Consider the following 22,596-nt stretch of genomic DNA (forward strand, 5'->3'; position numbering starts at 1 on the left):
TAAAGTATGAATCAGTGCTGAATGAAAACCTCAGAAATCCCAAGATAGCTAGCAAGAATAGGAACATTTTTGTTTTAATTATTACTAAGCCATATTTTTGCTAGTGTGGACTTTCGCTTCTTTAACTTAATTTATAGTATAACAGTGATGTATTTTTCTGTCAGGTCTGGTTTAGTGTAATACACATGGTTTCATCTGTCTTTACAGTAGAAAGAGTAAAGGTCTGAAGAAATCACAGATGATGGCTTCTGATGCTAGTCATATGCTGGAAGCAGCTTTGGAGCAGATGGATGACATCATTGCAGGTATAGTAATACTTTTGTTTTATATTGAAGTATTTTGAGATTTAACCGTGTGTTTCGTTTTCCTTTTGCAATTTTCCTGGGTTTTTACTTATTAAATATTATTCTCAATTTGTCAACTTCTCTGTGACATACAGATTTCTCTTGTTCAGCAGTTGTATGAAAAAATGTAAAGGAAAATAAAGAAAGATAACCCACAGTTCCACCTCGGATGTGAATATTGTAGTAAGGGAGATTCACTTTGCTGTAATGCTATGTGGAAACTTTAAAATACCCTAATTCATGTGGTAATATTCCATATTGTGTGTTAGCTCTTTATTTCAATGTGTCTTTGAAAAAGGTTTTCACCAAGGCTTCCAGTTAGCTGGATAATATATATTTCTGTATTTTGCACACACACATATGAATAGATATACATAAATATGTGTGTGTATATATATAAAATATACCTTTTTTCTTTATACATTTTTAAATAGCATAGCTGTTAATTACCTTCATGGACTATGAGGTAGAATGCATATATTTTTGATGACACACATACCCAGGAGCGGAGCTAAGAATTTCTTCTTACACAGCTGTCCACTAGAAAGGCATGTGATGCAAGACAGAATTTGCTGTCCTTCGGTTCTCTCCTCTTAAGGCAATTAAAACATTTTCTCTCAACATTACAGCATGTAAGAAGAGAAGTTGATGTCTGTGGTTAGGACTCTGTAGGCTTGGGGTGTGTGCTCATTCAGTATGAGCTACTAAGAGAAGGATCTGGGTAGGGCTATGATCTCACTGTGCACAATAGGAGAGGATTCACTGAAGCTTTGTAAATTTAAATAGTGACGCCCATGCTGTGCCTTCTTTTTTCTTTCCCCCCTAACGATGAGGAAGAAGACATCAGCCTATTGTTGTTGCAGTTGTGCTTATTCCTGCTTTTCTTCCTTCTCTTCTAGTACAACTTTCTCTCCAAACACTAACACAGAGTTTCATATTTTCCTAGCAGTGATTAGGCAGGAAGTCATCATCCAGGATTTTTAGTTTAAAGACTCTAGATTATTTTTTCTCATCCGCATATAAGTCTTCACTTATTCTAAATGTGTAAGTTTTAAAAAACTGCTAAGATACACAGAAGTGTAAATGTGAATGTGATAGATATAACTCCACAAATAACTTTTCACACCAATGAAACAAGTTCTAGGCAAGTAGGAAAATCTGGATATGTATTTTCTTCTCCATTGTTTTTATGGATGTAAAACCTTATTCAAACAAGATTTTAACAAACAGAAGTTAATTAGGATTTTATTTTTTCACCTCTTAGAAAACATTTAAACATGTAGTGAGGGAAGCATTGGACTTCTCTCAAATATGTAAAGAGAGAACAAGAAAAGCAAGTCCCAAACCAAAACTCAAACTAGGGAACTTAAATGACTTCTTAGCCATTGTAAACCTTGGATTATGGGCTAGTGCTATAGAAGAGCCAAAGTAACATGGAAACCCTTGTCCCTTTAAATATGCTGTGTAACCTGTGCTCATAAATAGCCTGCATACATCTGGAAGCTTTATCTTAGTATTTCTCTTCTGTGATGATTTATACATAGCCCAGCACACATTGGTGGTATCATGAATGCACTGATGATTCCATTCGTCAGAAAAATCAAGAGAAAGAAAAATAGACATATTATATTTAAATTGATTTCCAGATTAGACACTTACTTTCCTCCAGAAGCTGTCAGAGCTTTGTGGTATGTTTTCATTTGAAGGAATGGGTTAGAAAACTTGAGGATTTTCACGTTTGTAATTCCAGAGGATTTCATCTGTTTCTACCTTTTCTGTTAATAGATGGTGCTTCCATTATCATTGTCCAGTATCTTCTCTTAGGAGCAATAAAAGACCATGTATTCAACAAACAAGTCTATCACCTTGCTTATGTGAGCAGTTCTGTGTTTGTTTAGAAAAAAAGTTCAGTTTTACTTGAAGATGCCGTTTCATACTCTGTTCCAAAAAGTGTTGCAGTCTTGCAGGCTGTGTGGTTTTTCAACTTAGGGGATAACATTGATATTCGGTAGCGTTTCTATGAATGGAAGCTCAGAAAAATTGTGGTTGTAAGGCTAGTTCTGGGTAAGACAAGTGGTAAAACAGTCTTGTAATATGTGGTGTAACTGGTATGAGTGTCTGAGAAAGTCACATATTTATTCTAGATTTATGCTAAAGAAATAACTGAGGTCAGAAGCCAGGTTAATTTAAAAAAAATAATTATTTACATTTTTAATAATTTCATATTGTTTCAATATTCTTTTCCTTTTCCCACTCAATTTTCGGATTGTTTCTGCCCATAATGTTTTAAGGTTTCATCTTGATAAATAAGGAATATAATTAATTTGTTTTAATTTCCAATCACCTTCACTTTTATCTCACTTAGTTGCTGTGGTGGTGGAGAGAGTGGTACTGAGAAGCAAAGCAAGTAATGGGATAAATAGTCTGTGTGCATCAGCAGTTTGCATTTCCCATTCACAATTGGTTTGTGGTGGGTTGATGCCCAAGCTCTAAAACCAAAAGATGCAGGCATGCTAGTGGTATGTAGAGTTTGTTTCCACAGTGCATGAGCAAATGGGCAACACCTTCAAAAGAGCTGACTTTATGACTACACATTACTTACATTTTTAGTCTAATGTCCACTGACACTCAGTACAATATGGAAAACAGGCTTATATACAGATATCTAATGGGAAAAACCCCAAGATATTTCCCTGATAATGCATCTGTCGAGTCTCATCAATGCTAATTGAATTTGTCCTATATGATTTTAGAATTACACCTGCCTATATCAATAAAAATCATATTGCTTTATTCCTTTGTTTTTAGTTATAAACTGAAAGCTCATCTAGTTGGGAAGGTTGTGTACCAGATTTCTTTCTTCATTTTTTTCCATTACTAGAAGTAGATAAGACACTTTAAAATGTGTTAAGTCTGTTCTAGTCATTATTCTCTAGCTAATATTGTGTGTTCCAAAACTGTTTCTTGAATATTCTGGTATGATTGAAGGAGCAAAGATATCTTTTGGAGCTTATATTTGGATACAGTTCCTATATCAGTTCCTTTCAAATTGAGGAACCTGGCAATTATTCGAGTTTGATTCTCTCTAATTCAATCCAGTAAGCTTCTGTATGCAATTTGGGCAAGGACTGGAAAACAGGAGTGTTCTCTTGCCCTGTTTGGAGAGCAAATAATGTAGGAAACTCCAGAAGAACTATAGGACTGTCAGTAAACAAGCCAGCACTCAGGAGTCTTCTAACTGCATATTTATATATATCATATTATGTAAATATTAGACATATCATCTGTGCAAATGTAGCTGCTCTTCAGGGAGACTGGACACAGCAAAAAAACAAACTGTTTAGAGCTTCTGCTATTTCAGTTCATTGTGTCCAGATTCTGTGGGTATCTCTAGGCAGCACTGGATTCAAAGACTTGAGGCTAAACTTCATGATTGTTGGAAACATTTGTAGCTGATGAAAAAGAAGTTTCCTTTGGAATTGGGCCTGAGTGGGTACTAGAATAGCCATGCTCTTCTCTTGGCCTCAGAAAACTTTGCTTTATGCACAAAATGAGAACTAATCACTGTTTTAGAGAAGTGAGAAGTCCAGAGATGTGTAACTTGTATTCATTAATTTCTGCAGCTTGTGTATATGTGTATCTATACACATGCAAAGCCAGGATTCTCTGTTTCATGAGAAAACAACCCTTATTTCTTATATTCAGTTATTATTAAAATATTAGATTGTGGTCCTGTCCTTTAAGGTAAGAATTGGGCATGCAAATAACATTACAAATATTTACAGATTTGCAGCCCTGCTTTTAACCTTCTCATTTTAAGTCATGTCCCTTTTGGCAAATGTTAACATAGCTCATACATGATTCTGATTAATCCAAATAAAAAGTCTCACTGCAGACTGTGCATCTCAGTGCCATTCGAAATGTATTTGTTTAGAGTACATGAGGGTAGGATTGTGAAGCCAGATTAACGAATTTAATTTCATTGGGCTTGATCAAATTTGACAGATAGGTCAGTGTTCCCAAGTCGTTTATGCTTCAGTACATCTGTACTGATAACCCACCCTCATAGCTATATAAATTAGGCATGCTAAATGATTAGCCTTATTTAACTAAAATAGCAAAAAGGGCTAATGTGATTGTCAGTGAACATGACTTATCCATTAGCTAGAATGACTTGCACTCCAAACAGAGGCTTTCTCCAGAGAAAGTGTTCATATGTCATATCTGTCTATGCATTCTTTATTTGAAGTGCTGGACTTTGGCATTGCTTCCCTCTGAGGTTTGATCACATCATTACTTTCCCTTTTATTCAGTTTGTACCCATTTATTAACATGTGTTTCTTTAAAGGACTATAGATTTTCATAAATTTTCTTTGCAATATATCCTAATGAATTAAAATCATTGTTATTTTGCTTTCGTATAAAACTAAATATCAAGACTTCTCTCTGTCAACAATCTGAAAATCCAGTTTCTTTTCATGAATAATTACCATAATTGTAGTATCTGAAAACTCCTGTCACAATATTATAGTCTGCTGCATCTAGAGTCTCTTCAAATTCACCAAGTAATCAGTGTCATTATTGAGTTTCCTTTTAAGCAGAGCTCCTACAATTATTGCTTACTGAAAAATAATTAGAAAGTTAAATGTGTTATCACACAGGTGTGTACTGGTAGTTTGGTATTAGTACTGAAAGATTTAAAAATAAAAATGATGTAAAAGTTTTGTCAAGAATTTGTCCAAGAAGTGTGCCTATTTAAATTCCCCCCTCCGGAGGTGGCAGAACGCTTGTGTTTGGCTCACTGCTTCAGCTGTATGCTACAAACCCAACCAGTTCCAACAGCCTTGCTTTAAAAATAAGGGGGCTTTAAAATAAAATTATACTTCAGAAATTAACAAGATTTTAATTCAAGTATAATATATTTTCCTCATGGGGTTTATTTGCTAGAATTAGAGGGAGGACCTGTTTGGGGGAGGGGGGTATTTCTTCTTTTTTTCTTTTCTGGTTATGCCCCATCATAATTTTACTATGAAAATAATCTAGCTGAAGTTCCAGAGCTATGCTGTGTTCCCAGATGTGTTAGGTTTCCAAGTCACCTCTAGTTAAATGATTAGAATCTGGATTTAAAATGCAGGAGTGGACAAAAAATACACTCATTTGAACCTCTTCAGGTGAATTTTAGGTTTTGTGGGATGAAGTTTTCACTGACTTCCTACATAAATAATAGGAAATAAAAATATTTCCTTGTGACCTCATCCTTTACCCATGAATAGTCATATACATCATCACAGAATGTAAGGACTAGTCTCACTGTACTTTAAGTGAAAAATATAGACAACTCCATTGTGTTTCATAGGAGATTGAAATCATCCAGACCAGACAGAGAGCACTTAATCCTGCTTTTTGTGTTGTGTGTTGGGGAAGGTGTGGGTGGATCTTATGTGAAATACACACTGGGTGACACACAGTTGATGGGCAGTACTTCAGAGTAATTAATAAGAACAAGTTTTCTTGTATTTTCTAAATAAATTGTAGTTGTATTAATAGGCTGTGCCTCAATTATGATTAGTTTATTTCCTTTTTATTTTCTATTCTTTTTCAATCAATAAGTTAGAAGGGATTTTCTGAGCAAAAGGCGTAACGTATCTACAGCACTTGTTTCTTAATTAATTAATGCAGTAGCTATGTGTTAATTAAGGCAAACATTTGTGAAGTTGTACCATACAATTACTATAGTGCTAAAGCTTATTTATGCATAGATCTTACAGCAATAGGGATCTAAAAAAGGAAATTAACTTAAAATAAGGTGTTTGTTAGGAAAATACATAACTTCCTATCACAACAGTTCAAGAAAATTATATGTCAAGAGTCTTGTGAGGGGGGAAAAATGATAAAAATTGTGACCTTTAGCCATCCTGGATAATAAAGAGGAAAATATAAACACAATTTTTTAGGGTTAATAATTTGTAATTCAACGTTTATCTTTATTTTAGAACACTTCTTATAGCTTGTTAGCTGCTGACATTTAGCTTCAGATTCTTGACTTCAGAAAAGGTAGTTAGTGAATTCCTTAGATGTTGTCAATGACAACAGATTTATAACAATTTTAAATCTTTTAAAACTTTAAAAGGTTTGTCAACAACATCTAAGATGGGGCCTCACAAGCTGTGCATGTATTTGAATAACCATTGCAGCCATTTCATACTAAATGTTGTGGGGCCTTACACAAGCTGTAGCCTTCTGGTTAAGACCTTGCAGAACTGTTGAGGTGCAGTTTTGATCTGTGTTTTAAAAACGTGAAAAACGTGGCAAATTGCCTGTTGGTTGTGCATGTGCAGCATTGTCTACTCATTCTTTACCTGGGGTTGCCAGAGCAACCTGAAGTTTGGAATTTCCTCAATTTTGAGTGCTTAACCTTGCAAGAGGTCATTATAACTATTTGAGTTACTGTCCCAAAATATACTTCCCATGCTCTCACTATCCTAAGCATATTTTCTCCCAGATAGTGGGGGTCTGAGCATAAGATAAAAGTGAAGACTCCCTGAATCTTGTTTGTACTGATGAATTCCCTCTGTAGAGATGACAGTACTTCAGAACCTTGTGGAGCTGAAAGCACTGAGAACTTGTTTCTTATAAAGACTTAGTGATTTCTTACAAAATAGATGCTCAACATTGTTTTGTATAAGACAAAGTGGTCATTGAAGGTCCAAGTCAAACAGTGACTTACTGATCAATTTGGTCTTTGGCTTCCCTCAAATGTGTTCCTGCCTTTCCAGCAAAGCAACAAAATGAGAAGTTTTCTTGAAAATAAGAGTTAAAAAGGAATTCAAAATGGAGAAATCCTTGTAATTGAAGTATGCTGCTTCAAATTATTTACTAGTAGCTATAAGAAACCATTCTGCCAGTATAAAACGACAAAATATGGTTATGACCTAGACTCCTATATCAACTTACCAAATATAGAGTACTGTGTTTATGTGAAACAAAATCCATTTATCATAGGTATTTGTATTAAGTTTTGAAAAAGATAGAAAAGAAACAGAAATGTAAAGAGCTGCAGATACATTATGCAGCAAAGAAAGGCAGTTAAACTGTGGTGGCCATAACCCCATACGATTGAAAATCTGAGACACAAAGGTTCTTTTGTGGTTTACATGATGTTATCTGTTTTTCAGTACATGAGTCACTCAGCTGTTTAACAGGCTAGTGAACAGATTTCTAAGATTTAAATTTAAACAAGTTTTATCAAGGATGGAATTTCTTTAAATTCAAAAGCATAGCTTCTCATCTTCGTACTTTAAGGCAATGAAATTGACTTGAGTCTTTTTAAAAATCAAAATAGTGTAGTTTTCATAAAATAAGATGTCTTTTATTTCCTCAGAAATTGAATGCTGTTTTTTTCCCTATGCTTTCAGAGATTAATTTTTCCATGAAACAGTATTCATGTTACCAGTAGTGTACTACTGCTTGCTATAAGCAGTTCCAGATTTTGCTCTGGAAAGATACATTTGTTGTCTCACAACACTGTTTTAATTAGACAACTGGTTTCACTGGCTCTAAATATACAATTTTTATGTGTAAATAAAAAAGGAGACAAAATTGGTGCAAATTTTTGTTTTTCTTTGTCTTTAAAATGTATTGATCCTGTTTGTTCCTGTGCAGTGGAGACTTGGCCACAAATTTCTGTCATAGAATCCATCTTCATTTCTTCACCAGCTGTAAGGCTGCTTGGCTTGTGTTTCTGGATAGGAGAGATCCTTTTGTTATAGTTGTGTACGCAGTACCTAATGTGCTGCACATCACAGCTTAGAGTCTGTAAACATGTAAAAGTTCACTAATTACACAGATAATTTGCATTAAAAATTATAGGCAAAATTGTCTCAAGGATTCCACCTGTGATTGCAAAAAAAAAAAAAAAAAGCTCAGTTGAAAATCATTGGAGCTGCGTGTGAAGCTTGAATCTGAATGTGGTCATTAATGTTTCTAGGCTTGGAAATTTTTTCTGAGGGCTTCCTGCTAGTCCAGCTTAACAGTTACTGCTCCCTGTAGTTAAGATCTAAAAGCAGAGATTTAAGAAGAAGCTAATATGAACTATGATTCAAAACATAGCAGCTGTGATGTATTTGCATTACAGCATTAGAAGAAAGGTTTCTGTGAGCGACCTCTTCACTCCTTTGGCAGAAGGCTTAGGAACAAGGAGGCTGAATTATGTCCCGTCCAGACCTTAGTACTAGTTTATGTAAACTGATGTTTTCAAGGCTGTCTTCATGAGAAAGAGACTTGTGCTTCAAAGAGATTTACACTTTGTAGTTTTGAAGGAGAGGAAGAACTTGGACAACCTATATGCTCACTGAGTAAAATCTCAGGTAAAAAAAAAGTTCTCTACTGGTGTAATGATTGACTGAAAGGCTAGAGAAAAATCTGTCTATAATTTTATTCTAACCAGTGTTGATCAGGTATCAAAACTGTTAGCCTTGAGTATTTCTGCTTTATAGAAAGTCATACTTACCCCAGTATAGAAGTAGCTTTTGGGTTTTGTTGTGGGGCTTCTGATGTTTTTTGCCATTTACTGAACTAAAGAAGTCAGCAGTTTAAGGAAGATCTCTTTTTAACCACTGTTGGTTGAGCTGTGTATTACCAGGAACTTTTTTCTAAAACTCAGCCAGTTTTAGAGCGAAAAGATACTAAGGATGAATGCAGGGGGTCAAAAGTTAAAATGCCAGGAAAAGTGAGAGATCGAAACCAGTATTCACTTCTAAGAGTGAGGAAAGTTGGGTGATGGATGAATGTATACAATGTAAGCTGAGGAGATTTTGAAACTGGCAAGGCTTTCTGCTTCTTTCTTTACTTCTGCTTAGTAACTTATTTTTGCAAGCCACCAATAGTGCAGTTGTCTCAATAGGTTATGTATTTGCCCAAAAGGAATGTTTCTTTGAAGCCGTTGAGCTAGTTGCAAGGAACTTTGAACGAAAAATGTGCTTGCAAGGTCAAGGTGTAGGAAATGTGTAACTTGAAAGCTTTCCTTTTTTTTTTTTTTTAAAAATTTTCTTTTCGTTAATTTTCTTAGTCTTTCCACTGTAAATCTATGGCACAGCTCCTTCATCCACTGCCTGCATGTGGAAGCCAGAACTGAGCTGCTTGTAATGTCTTACTTCCAATACTTGTTTTTCCTCTTTCTTTCCTACTCTTCTAAAGGAGACATTTATGATGATGAATTGTGTTCCACTAGGAAACCGTGGTGTTGAATATTATAGAAACATAATGACAAAAGATTCCCCAGTGTCGTGTTTACCCCTGGAAAAAGTGAGGTGCAGGAAGACTGTGACTTGCTCTAGGCTATACAAAATGAGTCTTTTTGCAAGAGTTCAAAACTGCATTGATTTTTTTTCCTGAGCATCTATAAAATTCTTGTGCTTGAACCATATACTTTCCCACTCCAACTATCTATAATAAAGTTACATGCAAGTTAATTGCTGTTAATGGTAGAGTGTACTGGTAACATGTAGTGTTCTCTTTGCACTGTGCTATCTTTTTTTTTCATCAGTCTGCAAGGAGATCCAAATTCTTACTGTCTAGTGCTAAAACTTTGCAGCATGATGATGTGAAGATTTAAACAAATGCAAAGAAATGTAATTATTTACTCCTACATACTTTTACTTGTGTGTTTCAGGGTGTGTTCTTGTCCTTCTGTGAGCAATATATAGCCTACTTGATATGAAACTACATGGAAAGCAAGTTTGTGATTCATTTGAATTTTAAGCAGAAAAAAGGAGAAGTCTTCTACATTAAAATCCTGAGTTGAACTCTGCATTTCTTTACCTAGTATAAAGTGCAGTAATTGTTGCATCCAGAGGAATTCTTTGTTCTATTGCAGCCAGGAAAATAAGTACCACAATAGCAGCCCATAGCAAACCAGTTTAAAAATAATCTCTCAAAGGAGAAGTGTTTGCATGTATTTGATGGGGAAGTGTGAAGGGTCATGTTCTGTTATTGAGGCATTGAGGTCTATGGGTAGCTCCTGTTCCAGACAAGGCGAGTTACTCATGAGAGGGCTTTCTAACTTTTCTTGAGTACTCTGGCCCCCATCCAGCAACACAAAGCACTTTTAAGTCCTTGCGTAATATTTCTGATCCCAGTGACTCAAAACTAGTGGAACTTTCTCAGCTGAAAGCTGGAGTCTTCAGGACATGTCAGAATTATGCCCTGTTTTCTCAGCATAAGGGTACAGATATGGTGTGGAGTTCCATTTGTCTTTCTTTCTAATGGTATCAGACGTATGAGTACTTTCTTCTCTCACTTGTGCCTGCTTTTTGAAGTCTAAATACAAATCTTGAATAGTACTGATATATATATACACACACACACACACACACACACACACACACACACACACACACACACACACACACACACACACACACACACACACACACACACACACACACACGCACACATTCATTAATACTGTCTTTCATGAGTAATGACCTCAGTTGAAAGATCTAACATTCTGAATCAAATTGAGCCTTTCAATCTCTTCTTCCTTCATTTAACTGGTATTAATCAAAGAGATATTTTTCCTTTCAAGGTTTAATGGAACTAGTACATATAAGAATTTACAGACAGTTCACTTGTACGTTTATTACATCTTTATTCATAAAAGCAAACAAATACCGTGCTATGTGTCTGCTGTTATTGGCTAAGAAAATGTTGAAATACCTTTCTTGTATTCTGCATTTTAAAATCCTGTACTATTTGTCCTCAAAATCAATTCCTAGTCATAAGATGTAGCAGCTTTTGTGTGGTTGTGGGTAGTTCAGGGAACATGAGTTTGCCATAAGGATGTCTTGGATGTTTGGATTTAGCTTAAAGATTATGGCTTTTATTTCACAGCTGAAGTATTGGTTGTGGACCTGAAAGTTTATGGGATTTTGTCTGGATTGTGTGATTTTTTGCTCATTTCTCCTTTCTTTATATATTAAAAGTATTCATATAAATAGTATGAAAAATACTGTAACAGAATGCTCCATTAAGTTTTCCCTATTCCATATCTATTTTAAGTTGTCAGTTCATTGAACTGTTATGAAATAACTGTGGATCCTGTCTGCATTTCTGGCCTGAGAAATACTTACTAAGCAAAAAGACAGAAAATTTACATGGAGTTTTACAAAAGAAAGACTGAGAAAACTGTTTAAAACTCCTAAAGTCCCGATAACCAAGGAAGCCACATCTTTTAAAAGTGTCATCAGTGCTATTTAAGAAAACAATGTCAGATTTCAGTTTGTGTGCGTACCTCTCCTGGAAAGTAAGTTGTGAGCCACTCTGGCTGAATTAAAACATTATACAGTCTGGAAATCTGCTATTTTTAGTTGCTGGAGTTTAATTATAATCTGCATTAGGAAGTACATAAAAAGCAACAACTAAACTGGCGGAAGTAGCTGAGAGTATAGAAATACACTAGAAAATATCCTGTAGTGGTTAGAATACTCAAGTCCAGCAAAACAGCTAGTTGATCCTCTCATCAGAAGGAAATAATTCAGGAAGACAAGGTGGATTTATGAGGTTGTCTTGTGTAGCAGTCTTTACAGCACCGGATATTGAAGAAACTTTATCCTGGACAGGGTCTTAGCCAGAAATTAAGATGAGATCTCACACTTGAGGTATTAAAATAAACTCATAAGCAACGGAAGTCAACAGGACCAAACAGGAGTTTGAAAAGAACTTAAGAATATATGAAATACATCAGTAGTGAAAATCAGGGTGTTGCTTTGAAACAAAACAAAACACAAGATGCAAAAACCACACATACACACAAAAAAACCCCAATTAAAAAAAACATGCCCGTGCAAAACTTTAGAATTTCTAGGGATGGTTTTACATTGCTTAAAACATTCAAAAAAAAAAATGTACATCCTGTAATAGAATACATGATTTTTTGCAAAGATTATTGATCTGAGAGAATTCTTTGCAACATTAAAGGTTGAGGAAAAGCTGGTTAATATTATTTAGAATTTTCTTAAAAGCTTTGAGTAAAGCTAAGCATTCACAACATGAGAGACAAAATATTGTCTTAGATCAAAACAGATGGAAATGGAAAACAGTATTAGCATTAAATTATCAGTTAGCATTTTTGTTAAAAGCTAACCTAGGTGCAGAAGGCATTTCAGTGTACTAGGACCTAGAGTATCAGTATATTGAGTTGTAGTCAGAGTTGTATTGAGGTAGTAGTTGTATGTCAAACTATATGTAAAGTGAACCATTGGGCTTGAACATAATTTGTAATGTCTGAATCGTGATGGATAAATAAGTGTAGCAGGCAAACTAACATTGATTAATGCAAAATGGTGTTCATTCGAGAAGAAAATTTGAATTACTTATACATCTGGGTTTCAAATTAGATGCATCTGCTCAAGAAAAACCTTAGCAAATAATTTTCAAAGGTCCAGTGAAGATTTCTGTTCCTTTTATAACTAAGATTTAAATAATGTTCAACACAGGAACACAGGAATAGTAGTATGGAAAGTATTATAATCCTGTTCTTTAGATCAATGATACAATCTTCTAAGGAATACTGTATGCTATGTGGATCCAACATACACCTGTAAAGTATGTTACAAAGTGAAAGGTTTGAGAGGAGTACAATGCAAAAGATCAAAAGCCTAAAAAAAAATTCAATTAAGTCAAATAAAAGGGGAAAATGTGCTTGCTTATGCCAGAGAGCACAGGAATGAAGACATGACGTGAGTACAATCTATTCAGTACATCAAGCAATGAATTGTAAAGAAAGACTGTAAAAAGTAGAGCAAATAAACATTTTGCACCTGACTAGTTCTTAAAGAAACAAGAGTATATTAAATGAAATCAAGGTCTGAAATTAAAGACTGAGGAAAGATAGCTCATTTTAGTGTGCATCTCATTGAAACACAGGGTAATAAGACAAAAAGATTCAGAGATATTAGAATTTTTATTTTTTATAATTCTTCTCTCAAGAGACATACAGTTGTTGCTGTGCCTAATTATTCTTTAGAAAATAATATTGGTGTGGGAGGGCTAGCAGGAGGGAGGTGGTGTAATTGAGAGAGCTTTTTGTAATTGAGAGAGCTAGCAAAGTCTCATTGGCCATTTTTGTTGCTTACTTTTTGGGTTTTCTTCTCTGTGGGAGGGTTTTAAACCTGCTCGAGGTCACATTTTTCTAGTTCTGGTAACGTGATCTATTTTCATTTAACTTTCTTGTCAAAGGAGTGCATCAATCTTTCTTACATTGCTTAACGCTGCTGTGTGGGGACCTCTAGCTAGCTGAGAAGTTAGTGACATCTCATGGTAACTATCGAAAATTACAGGTGATTTGTGGTAAGTTTTTTTGCTTAATTTAATAGACATTGCAAGTGCTTTCTAGGTCACGGTTCTTTTTTAATATGCTTGTACATACCTCTCGCATTTAATTCTCCAGTGTTCATTTTTTCTCTAGAGACTAACTCAAATATTTCTATGCCTGAAATACTTGTACCTATCAGTTAAGTCCAGATGTTGTATAGTACTTATATGTTTGTCACTTAACAAAACAATTATATAACATTATTTTATCTTGTGATTTTTTTTGTTTTAGGTACAAAGACAGCTACAGAGTATGCTAATGGTGGTTATGATATTGTGTCACCTGCTCCATCAGTATACTTGGGCACATTTCAAATTTTGCATCTCCTGGAAGATCTAAAGATGGCATTGGAAATGCTAGAGGATCCTCAAGAGAAAGAAGCATTGCGAAATCAAATTCCAGGGGCCACAGCAGTGTGTATTCGGGAGTGGTTTGAGGAGAACCTGGTGAGTAGTTACTTGTAGCTTTTCCATTTTGTTTGCAAACAGCAGTTGGTTGAAGTATTTTGATATGTCAATTCTTTTTATAACTGAAATCTGCCTACTTAGAGGACTGCAGGGGATGGTGAGTAATCATAAAAAGCTGAGGATATTACTACTGCTGATCTGCTAATTACCACTGCTTTAGTAATCTGCTGATTACTAAATTATAGGAGTATAAGAAGTTGGTGAAAGACCAAGAGAATGGGGAGATGGAGCACACAGTGTTTGCACTGTTCTCTGTATTGACAAATTCTGCACTATTTTTTAAAGGTGTGCACAGGGAAGGTAGTACCTAGTTACAGTGACTGTTATTTGAAAATGGATAGCAATACATGTATTTGTAGACCTTTTTTGCATTTAAAAAAAAATGCAGATAATTTGTAAGCATGCACACAACTTCCATGGACTTCAAATTTGCAAGAACTTTCTCCGCTAAAACATAGCAGTTTCACTTGGAAATGGAGAATAAATCTGATAAAATTCAGCTTAGTTCAGTGAAATGGAATACATATTGTTATGTATTGTTATATTGTTATGTCCCATACCAAATATCTCTTAATTCCAGCCCAGGAATGGACACATGACACGTGCTTGATAGTTAAGGATGGATAGTTAAGGTAACACATGACACGTGCTTGATAGTTAAGGATGGATAGTTAAGGTAATAATGCATAGAGAATGAGAACTCTGTAGCTCACTGAATCCATTCACATTGGAAGCCTCAAATGAAGCTTGGTAATCGTTAGTCTGTGAAATATTGGGGTGTCATAAAGAATTCCTGCTTGATTCATGTGATTTAAATACATCAAGTTTGAAGCGGTTTGCTGATTTATTGAAGACATAACTAGAAATCTGTGAACTATATATATTTGGGATCAGTATCAGTAATACAACAGATAAGCCAGAATAAGGAATGTTTAAGGAACACCTACAAATTTCTGAATACGTCTTGTAACTAATTTCAAAAGTTAAAGTCATACAGATGTTCAAATGCACGCATTTGCAGTTACAGGCACCTTTTTCCTCCCTGTCAGCTGGTTACAAGCATGAACAGCCTCTTCTGGGGTTGTGGGTTCCCCTGTTTACACACCTCTCCTAATGGACAGGTGGGTGCTTTAGTTTCTGTGTGTACCCATGGAGTTCTCTACTCTCTGCCAACCTGTCGAGCTCACAAAGGCACCCCTGAGGTGTGAGTCCCCAGTTGTTGCAGCAACTGAAATGTTACACAGAAAATGCCAGATGCTTTCAAATGGAATTTGCTACAAAGGGTCTCTTGTAAACATGCTCTCTGAAGTGTAGGCTAGGAATTCAGTCCAGATGTTTGGAATATGCTTTAATTGTTGTGTTCAAATGAAATGTTACATAACACTATGTCTAATATCAGTAGCAATAATTGAATTGTAACAAACTTTAAAGTGGATGGTGAACTGATGCTTTTGAAGTTGTTGTTTTTTTTAAAGCCATTATAGGTCATATTGGAAGGGGACTTTCTTCTGTGGATGTTTAATTCTGCATCTCTTTATTTGGGGGTCTATGCACCTTCCTTTGAAGATGGAGGCTGCTCTAGCGTGTACTGAATAAACCACTGGTTTTAGAGACTACAGGAACTGCTTAATTTCTAACATTATACAGCAATAGGTGTGGTTGAAAATATTGCCAGCTTATCCTGACTAGAAATACATTGAAAACTAGAGATACAAAGAGCAATCTGATGTTAATTTAAAAGCAGATAAGCATACTTCTTTCAAGAAAAGCGTGATATTTTATGATTTTTTTTCTTCACTTAAGTTGCTTGGAAATTGTGTCAAAACCCATTGCAGCTGCCACCCTTAATCAAGAATACAGTGTGCCTTATGGAAATAATGTGAATTTGTGATTTGCTACTGCCCTATATAATCTTTTATGGGAAACCACAGAATTGGGGGGGACAGAAAGCTAGCTTAAGACTAGGTCCTGCTGGATAGTATCAAACAACAGTATTTAACAATTAGCATTGTGGTTTAAGTAGAAGTATGGAAGATAAGTCCCAATTATTTCTTGTGTGCTACTTCTACCTGAGCAATTATCATAACCTACTACAGCCCTGAAAGCTCTCTGAGGCAGAGTATGGCCATAGCAGGGATGCTCGTTCTGTTTGTGCCACAGAGCACTATTTGGGACTGCAGGTCAGAGGACAGAAAGTGACTTTACCCTTCTTTGTATTGGAATATCATCTAGAAACTAGAGCTCAGTTGTACTAGAATGGGAAAAATAACTTCTGCAGAAAATTGTCCCTTGGCCTTATAATTCGGGTAGCTTTACCACTGTGGTAATTGTCACTGAATGTGCTGAGCTACACCCAGTGTTTAAATAAATGACTGTGGAGTTTGGTTGGCCCTTTGAGGCACATGGGCTTATTACTGATCAGTCAGGAATCTTCTGTGCTGATTGTAGAAACTCCAGCTGGTCTCACTCAAGGTCTCTCTTCCTTCCATTCCATAGTACCAAACTATGGAATTTATCAGACACAAAATATCAACAAGTTGTTTGTTGTGCTTTCTTCAAATGAATATTTATTTAAAGCAGTTTTAACTGTTACGCTCTTCAGTGTCTGCTATAGGTGTGAAGGCCAAAGATGGAAAAAGTAGATACGGTTTGAGTGAAAACCTTAGACACTGTGTTTCATACCTGATAGATGCTACCTAGCTTTCTTCTTCTTCTGACAGCATCCACTTTATTCCTGTTTTTATGGAACCATTGGCTGTGATTTGATGTTGCAGTGATTTGGTGGAGTCAGATTTTGTGCTTATCCTTTACAATTGTCTAAGGAAGAGACTCACCTTTTGTGAAACTAAAGGCGTGTTTTTTGAAAAGCTTTCTTTTTGCGTTTCTGTGAACATACCATGTTCTTGAGGTTACAGTACAACCAGGCACAGTAACTCTGCTTCCTCTGCTTTGAGATAGATAAAATAGGTTTGACAAAGTTAGGGCTGAATTTAGAAAGATTATGACTGTATCATGGAATGAGGATTTAATAGTTGCTATAACTGCAAAAATCTTTTGACTAAGCTAAAATGGAATAAATCATCATTAATTATAGACTTCTTACTACTTAAGAACTGTATTCAAAATTTGCCTCGAACTGAATGTATGGAGTTTTTTACTTGCTTTATGACTGTAAATTCTTTGGCCTTAAAAACAGAACAAAAATATTAACATGGAGAGTTCATATTACAAAAAAATTGTGTATACTTTCAGTGCTTCTTGTTAAATATTTTAGTATTGCTAGTGACCACCAGACATATCACAAAACAGGTAGTAATTTCAGCATTAAAAATTAAGTGCTGCAGTAACAACTGACTGTTTGACTCAGTGAGCTATGAGAGAATGTATTTAGTTACAGTTTCATTTCATTGCTCTAAATGACCTGTGCTGTTAATTGTTGTGGGTTTTTTTATTCTATACATCTTCAGGAACCCTTTTCTAAGTAAAGAGGAACCCTAGTGTTCTTACAGTGATCCTAAAAAAAAATGTAAACATGCACGAAAGCCTCATTTCCAGTATTGCAAAATATGATCTTCATTTCAGTGGAACATTTATATTTAAAGCAAGCCACTTTACCATGTGTCTTTATATACTGACCCTTAAAAATGTTCATTCTTGAAAACTCATTAGTATTTTCCTGATTATATTTTTTTTCTTGGAAGCCTAATTCTGGTGATCTTTCTAAATGTTCTTGAGAAAACAGGAAGGGGAGAAGAACAGAAGAAACAGTAGAAGAATGTGTGGTAGAGGCAATTTGTAAAATAGTGTGATTTGCCTTATGATACATGTTGATGTTAGTCTCATTTCATGCTCTGTGTTACTGTAGTGCTAAACCCAGACTTTTCAGCACAAATAGGGTCAATTTCTTAGAGTCTTGGTTGCCGTTTGGTTGTGATTAAGGTTTACAAGAGATTGTTTCCACTGTGTGTTAAAATAAAGGATTTTTTTTCCCCAGTGTCTTCACAGAGACTTGGATTAAACTAGTAAACCCCAGTTCAGAATTGTTATTTGATGGAGTTCATTAAGTTTTAAAATTGCTCAAAGTTTTGTTTTAAGCATGCGTTAAAGCGCTCTGCTGAAACATGATCACTGGTCCATTTATTTCACTTTTTTTTCTGAAATTAATTTTATGGAGTTATCTGTCCAGAGCAGAGGCAGAAAATGATTGCCATACAGGGCACTTCAATATACCTTGACAACATGCTTTTAGAAAAGTATCAACAGAATTTTTCTGCAACAGCTGAGTGGGAAGAGAATGCTTTCTGAGCAATGCCAGCTAAAGCCAGTGTATTCATCTGCCGGTGGATTTGACTGTGGGACTCAACTGTTGAGAGTCACGATGGAGCTATATATAGCTGAATCTGCCCATTGCCAAGTGGTATTAACACATGTTAAATTGAGAATGGACCAGTAGAGCCTGCTTGGGACAGTGTAGAAAAGCCATCATGCCATAAGCATTCATGTTTATTTTAGCCAACTTGAAACATTAGATGGGTATGTTTTCTGAGCAGTAGTTGGAGTTGAAAGCTGTATGACCCAGTCCTCTGCTTGTGCTCCAGCTCTTTTTCAATGAGTTGATGGTGCAGGGAAGATCTGACCTGGAAGATCTGGTCCTCTGAGTTCCCCAAGAATGTCAGAGCAATTCACAGCACACAAGAAAGAGCAGAGAAGTGTCCCTCATATGTGCAACTGTTTATGAATGCTGAAGAGTGCCTTGGAGGTACTGGAAAGGGGGTATATGCAGCTTGCATGGAATGTTTTCTAAACCAGGCCTAATTTTTTTAAAAATATTTTTGATGATCTGTGGCTCTTTTGTTTGGGAGTCAACTCTGTCATCTCTGACTGACTGTTCACTGTGGTAGCTGTCAGCAGAGGTAGGAAAGTCTTCTCTGCATGAACTACTAGAAGCTTAAAATAGCTTTGTAGTGAGTAGTGCTGATTTAGATCTCTTTCTTAAGATGACACTGTGTGATTAGTTTTTGGTATTTTCTTTCACCTTGTAATGGTCGTAGAATTGTAGAGTGACATGCTTATGAATTTATTATATGTCAGTAATGCCTAACAGAGCCACCTTTAAATTGCAGTGACCACAAGTGATTAAACAGAATTGTGCTATGGCCTTAGGCTTAGAGTATTCATGGAAGAAAGGTGGTATTCCTGTCGTAATAGCAGGACCTGTATTTTTCTATATTAAGTTTTCCAAGATTTCAAGGTATGCTACTGGCATATTGTGAAGTTTAGCCCTTGAGGGTAATCCTCATCTGCGTGGGCTCTCCACACCTTGATACTGTGAAAGGAAACAGAGAACTGATATATAGAAGCCATGATTGTGTGCAGAAATTGCATGTTAGCCTTCAAAAGCACTAATATAATTTATTCAGTTTTGGTTATCTTAAGACTGCTCCAGCTGTTGGCTTCAGTTCCTTCCTTTGCACTAAGTGGCTGAATATCACATTAGTTCATCTTCCCTTTTGTATGTAGTGTTATGCATGGTGTCCCTTTTTAATTTCACATTATGATCTGTCACTAGAATTTCCAGCTGTGTTGCTTTTCTCTGATTTAAATGTGATACACTGTATTAATTTAGCAAACATTAATATTGCTGTAAGTGCTATGAAGTATCTGCTTTTTCAAGTGTAGCTAGGGGAAATATCAGAAAATGTTTACATAAAGTAAATAACAGAGGGATTGGTAAAAGAAAATTATTTTATTAAACAATGGTGCTAACAGATAAGGTATAAATGTAATGCTCTTGGGAAGAAGCTGGAGGCAAAATTTTCTTTTTAAAGGTCCTGTATTGATTTGGTGTATTACTTGAATATTAGGGGAATGACACAAGTTTAAAGTATTTTTGTATAGAAACTTTGATCAAATTTCACAGAATTTGAGTAGGCTGACCCATCTCATTTGCTGAATATTATAATTGATTACAAACATAGCAACAACATAATGCAAAACAAAATTACTTCCATCAGTTTTGGACTAGTGTGCTAATAATAGTGGTGAACATACCTGCATCTCATCATAATGCAAAAAAAAAATATTTTCAGGTTTTGTGATCTTACAAAAATGGAAAGAAATTATACTTATTTTAGACATGTTATGCAACATGATGGCTTGCTACTCTACTTCATAAGTAGATAACCACGTTCTTTATTTTTCTGAAATAAATGCTTGAGAAGAAAATAATTACATTTTGTATAACCCTTATCAGAAATAAGGACTTTTAAAGTTTTATCTGCAACTTATTCTGGTTTGGTTTTTGTTTGGGTTTTATTTTGGGGTTTTTTTGGCTTTTTTTTTTTCACAATTTTGTCTGTTGTGAAATTTAAAAGATAAAATCTAATGTGTGTCATACTGAGGAGATGCAAAATGTTAACTGGTAATGTCACTGATGTATGTGCGAATATTTGGTAAATATCCTGTTTCAAATGTTTCTTATACTGATTTACTGCATATTTAGTAATTTGAAACATTTCAGACTGAAAAAAAAGCTGATTTATTGCAATATGTTGTGTGGTAGAATGTAAATATATTTCTTTAAATATTTTCTTTACATATCAGTGACTCTTCTTGCCTGTAGTAACTGGGAGGGAGTGTTCACAGTGCTTGTGGTGTTCTGTTAAGTAGAAAACATTTTTTCATTTTCATGCAAAAATATGGTACTCAAGTTTCTTCTAAATAAGTTTCATCTAAAAATTACAGCTCTTTTAGAACTTGGGCTGGAAAAAGTGTTTCAGCATAGGGCAAAGAATGCTTGAAACTGCCAAGAATGTGCAAATGTCTGTGGATGAATTAATGGACAGTAACTTCATCTAAGTATTGGTAATACATTCTTTATGCAAGCCAAGGGAAGAGAGCTTCATTGTTACTTGAGCAATAACCAGAAAGGACATAGCAGTGCTAGAGATACGTGGTATCATACAGCCTGCAGATGGGAATGACTCCAAAGTTCCCAGCACCTGTGTGAAATATTGCCTCCACTCCCTGAACATGAGATAAGAGTGAGTGTTAACTATGCTGGCTTGCAACTAATGGCCATCTAAGTCTGATTATTTCATAAGTACAGATTTGAGTCAAAGATTTAGGCCATTAGGATTGAGTGCATTTTATGCTGAGAAAAGATTATTTGTTCATGTATCTCCATAACACTATTTCTAGTCTGTTTCCCAGGATCCATATTTATTTTTTCAAATTATCACAAGGAAATGAAATGTGCTTATATACACAGTGCAATACTGTTTTCTTCCTTTTGTTTCAAGAGTTTAATCGTTCTCTGTCACTTAGTCATGATTAAGACAAACTATCTTACTGGAAATGCTTCATCTAAATTTCTAAAGCCATTCCTCACCACATAAGAAGGATTTTTTCCTCCATGGTCTTTTGCACAAATGTCCTGAATTTCATCTTACACAGGTGTTCCTATGCAAGAATATTTTTATAGTTTTTTTTACTTCACTCTGAAGTTCTCACATTTTTCTGCAGCATGCGAATAACAAGTGTGTGAATTGGCATGCTGAGGAAATTTTTCCATTTAAAAATCTGGTTCTAATCCCTGTGTTTGCAAAGCAGCCCAAACACTAGGATTGGGAAGAGCTCACAGTAATGGATGTAGGAAAAGTTGATACTAATTCTTGGAAATATTTGTTGTTGTATGTGCATACTCAGCTGGACTCTGTGGCTGGGAAGACACATAGTTGGTCATTTCAGTTCTTGGCCAGAAAGGCCAAATATGTATTTTTTCAATGTTTTCAGAAGCTGATGGGTTTTGAAACTAAAATTATCCAGAAGTTATTTCTGAAATGGAAGAGAGGTGTTACGCTTCAGGGACCTGGACCTGATGGAGGCTGAAGAGCTGCTCTCCTTCCTGTTCCCTTGGCCTTTAGCCTCCCAGACAATGCAGTGCCAGTACAAGAACACTATTGTCAGTTTGCATTTGTGCTGCTCTGAAAAATCACTGAAGTCTGTGTTTTAGCACAGATTTAGCTGAATAAAAATGAAATTATTGAGATGTCAGTAATAAACATGATTTCATAATGTTTATAGGGCCTCAGCTGGATGGGAGAAACAGGAGCAGTGGTGGGAAAGCAAACAACCTTGTGCTTCCTGAGGTCCAGGGCTGGTAAGAGAGGAGGGAATAGACCAGACAGTCCGGTTTCCTTTCCCCCACTGTTTTAAGAGGATTTGTTTATGTTTTCTTGCCTCTTAGGTCTGAAATGGAGGCACGTGAGAAGTTTAACTGATTGTTTGAAGCATTCCCTTACTTTCGGTTTCAAAGCTGTTACAGGATGTCTGTTTGTTATTTGAAACAGATTTAAAATCTTGTTTGAAATATTTGATGTTCTGATAATATAATAATGGGTTGCTTAGCTGG

The 22,596-nt window shown here is 35.5% G+C and overlaps 1 protein-coding gene across 1 annotated transcript in view; it reads left to right on the forward strand.

Moving 5' to 3' along the window:
- The first annotated feature begins 238 nt into the window (after positions 1-238).
- Positions 239-22,596, forward strand: part of PPFIBP2 (PTPRF interacting protein, binding protein 2 (liprin beta 2)) — an 85,209-nt gene continuing 62,851 nt past the window's right edge. Inside the window, exons 1-2 of the mRNA XM_009996988.1 lie at positions 239-305; positions 13,948-14,162. Coding sequence (XP_009995290.1) covers positions 239-305; positions 13,948-14,162 — 282 coding nt within the window. The remainder of the gene's footprint in view (positions 306-13,947; positions 14,163-22,596) is intronic.

This window comes from Chaetura pelagica, unplaced genomic scaffold (genome assembly GCF_000747805.2).
Source record: "Chaetura pelagica isolate M959 unplaced genomic scaffold, ChaPel_1.0 scaffold634, whole genome shotgun sequence".
NCBI lineage: Eukaryota > Metazoa > Chordata > Aves > Apodiformes > Apodidae > Chaetura > Chaetura pelagica.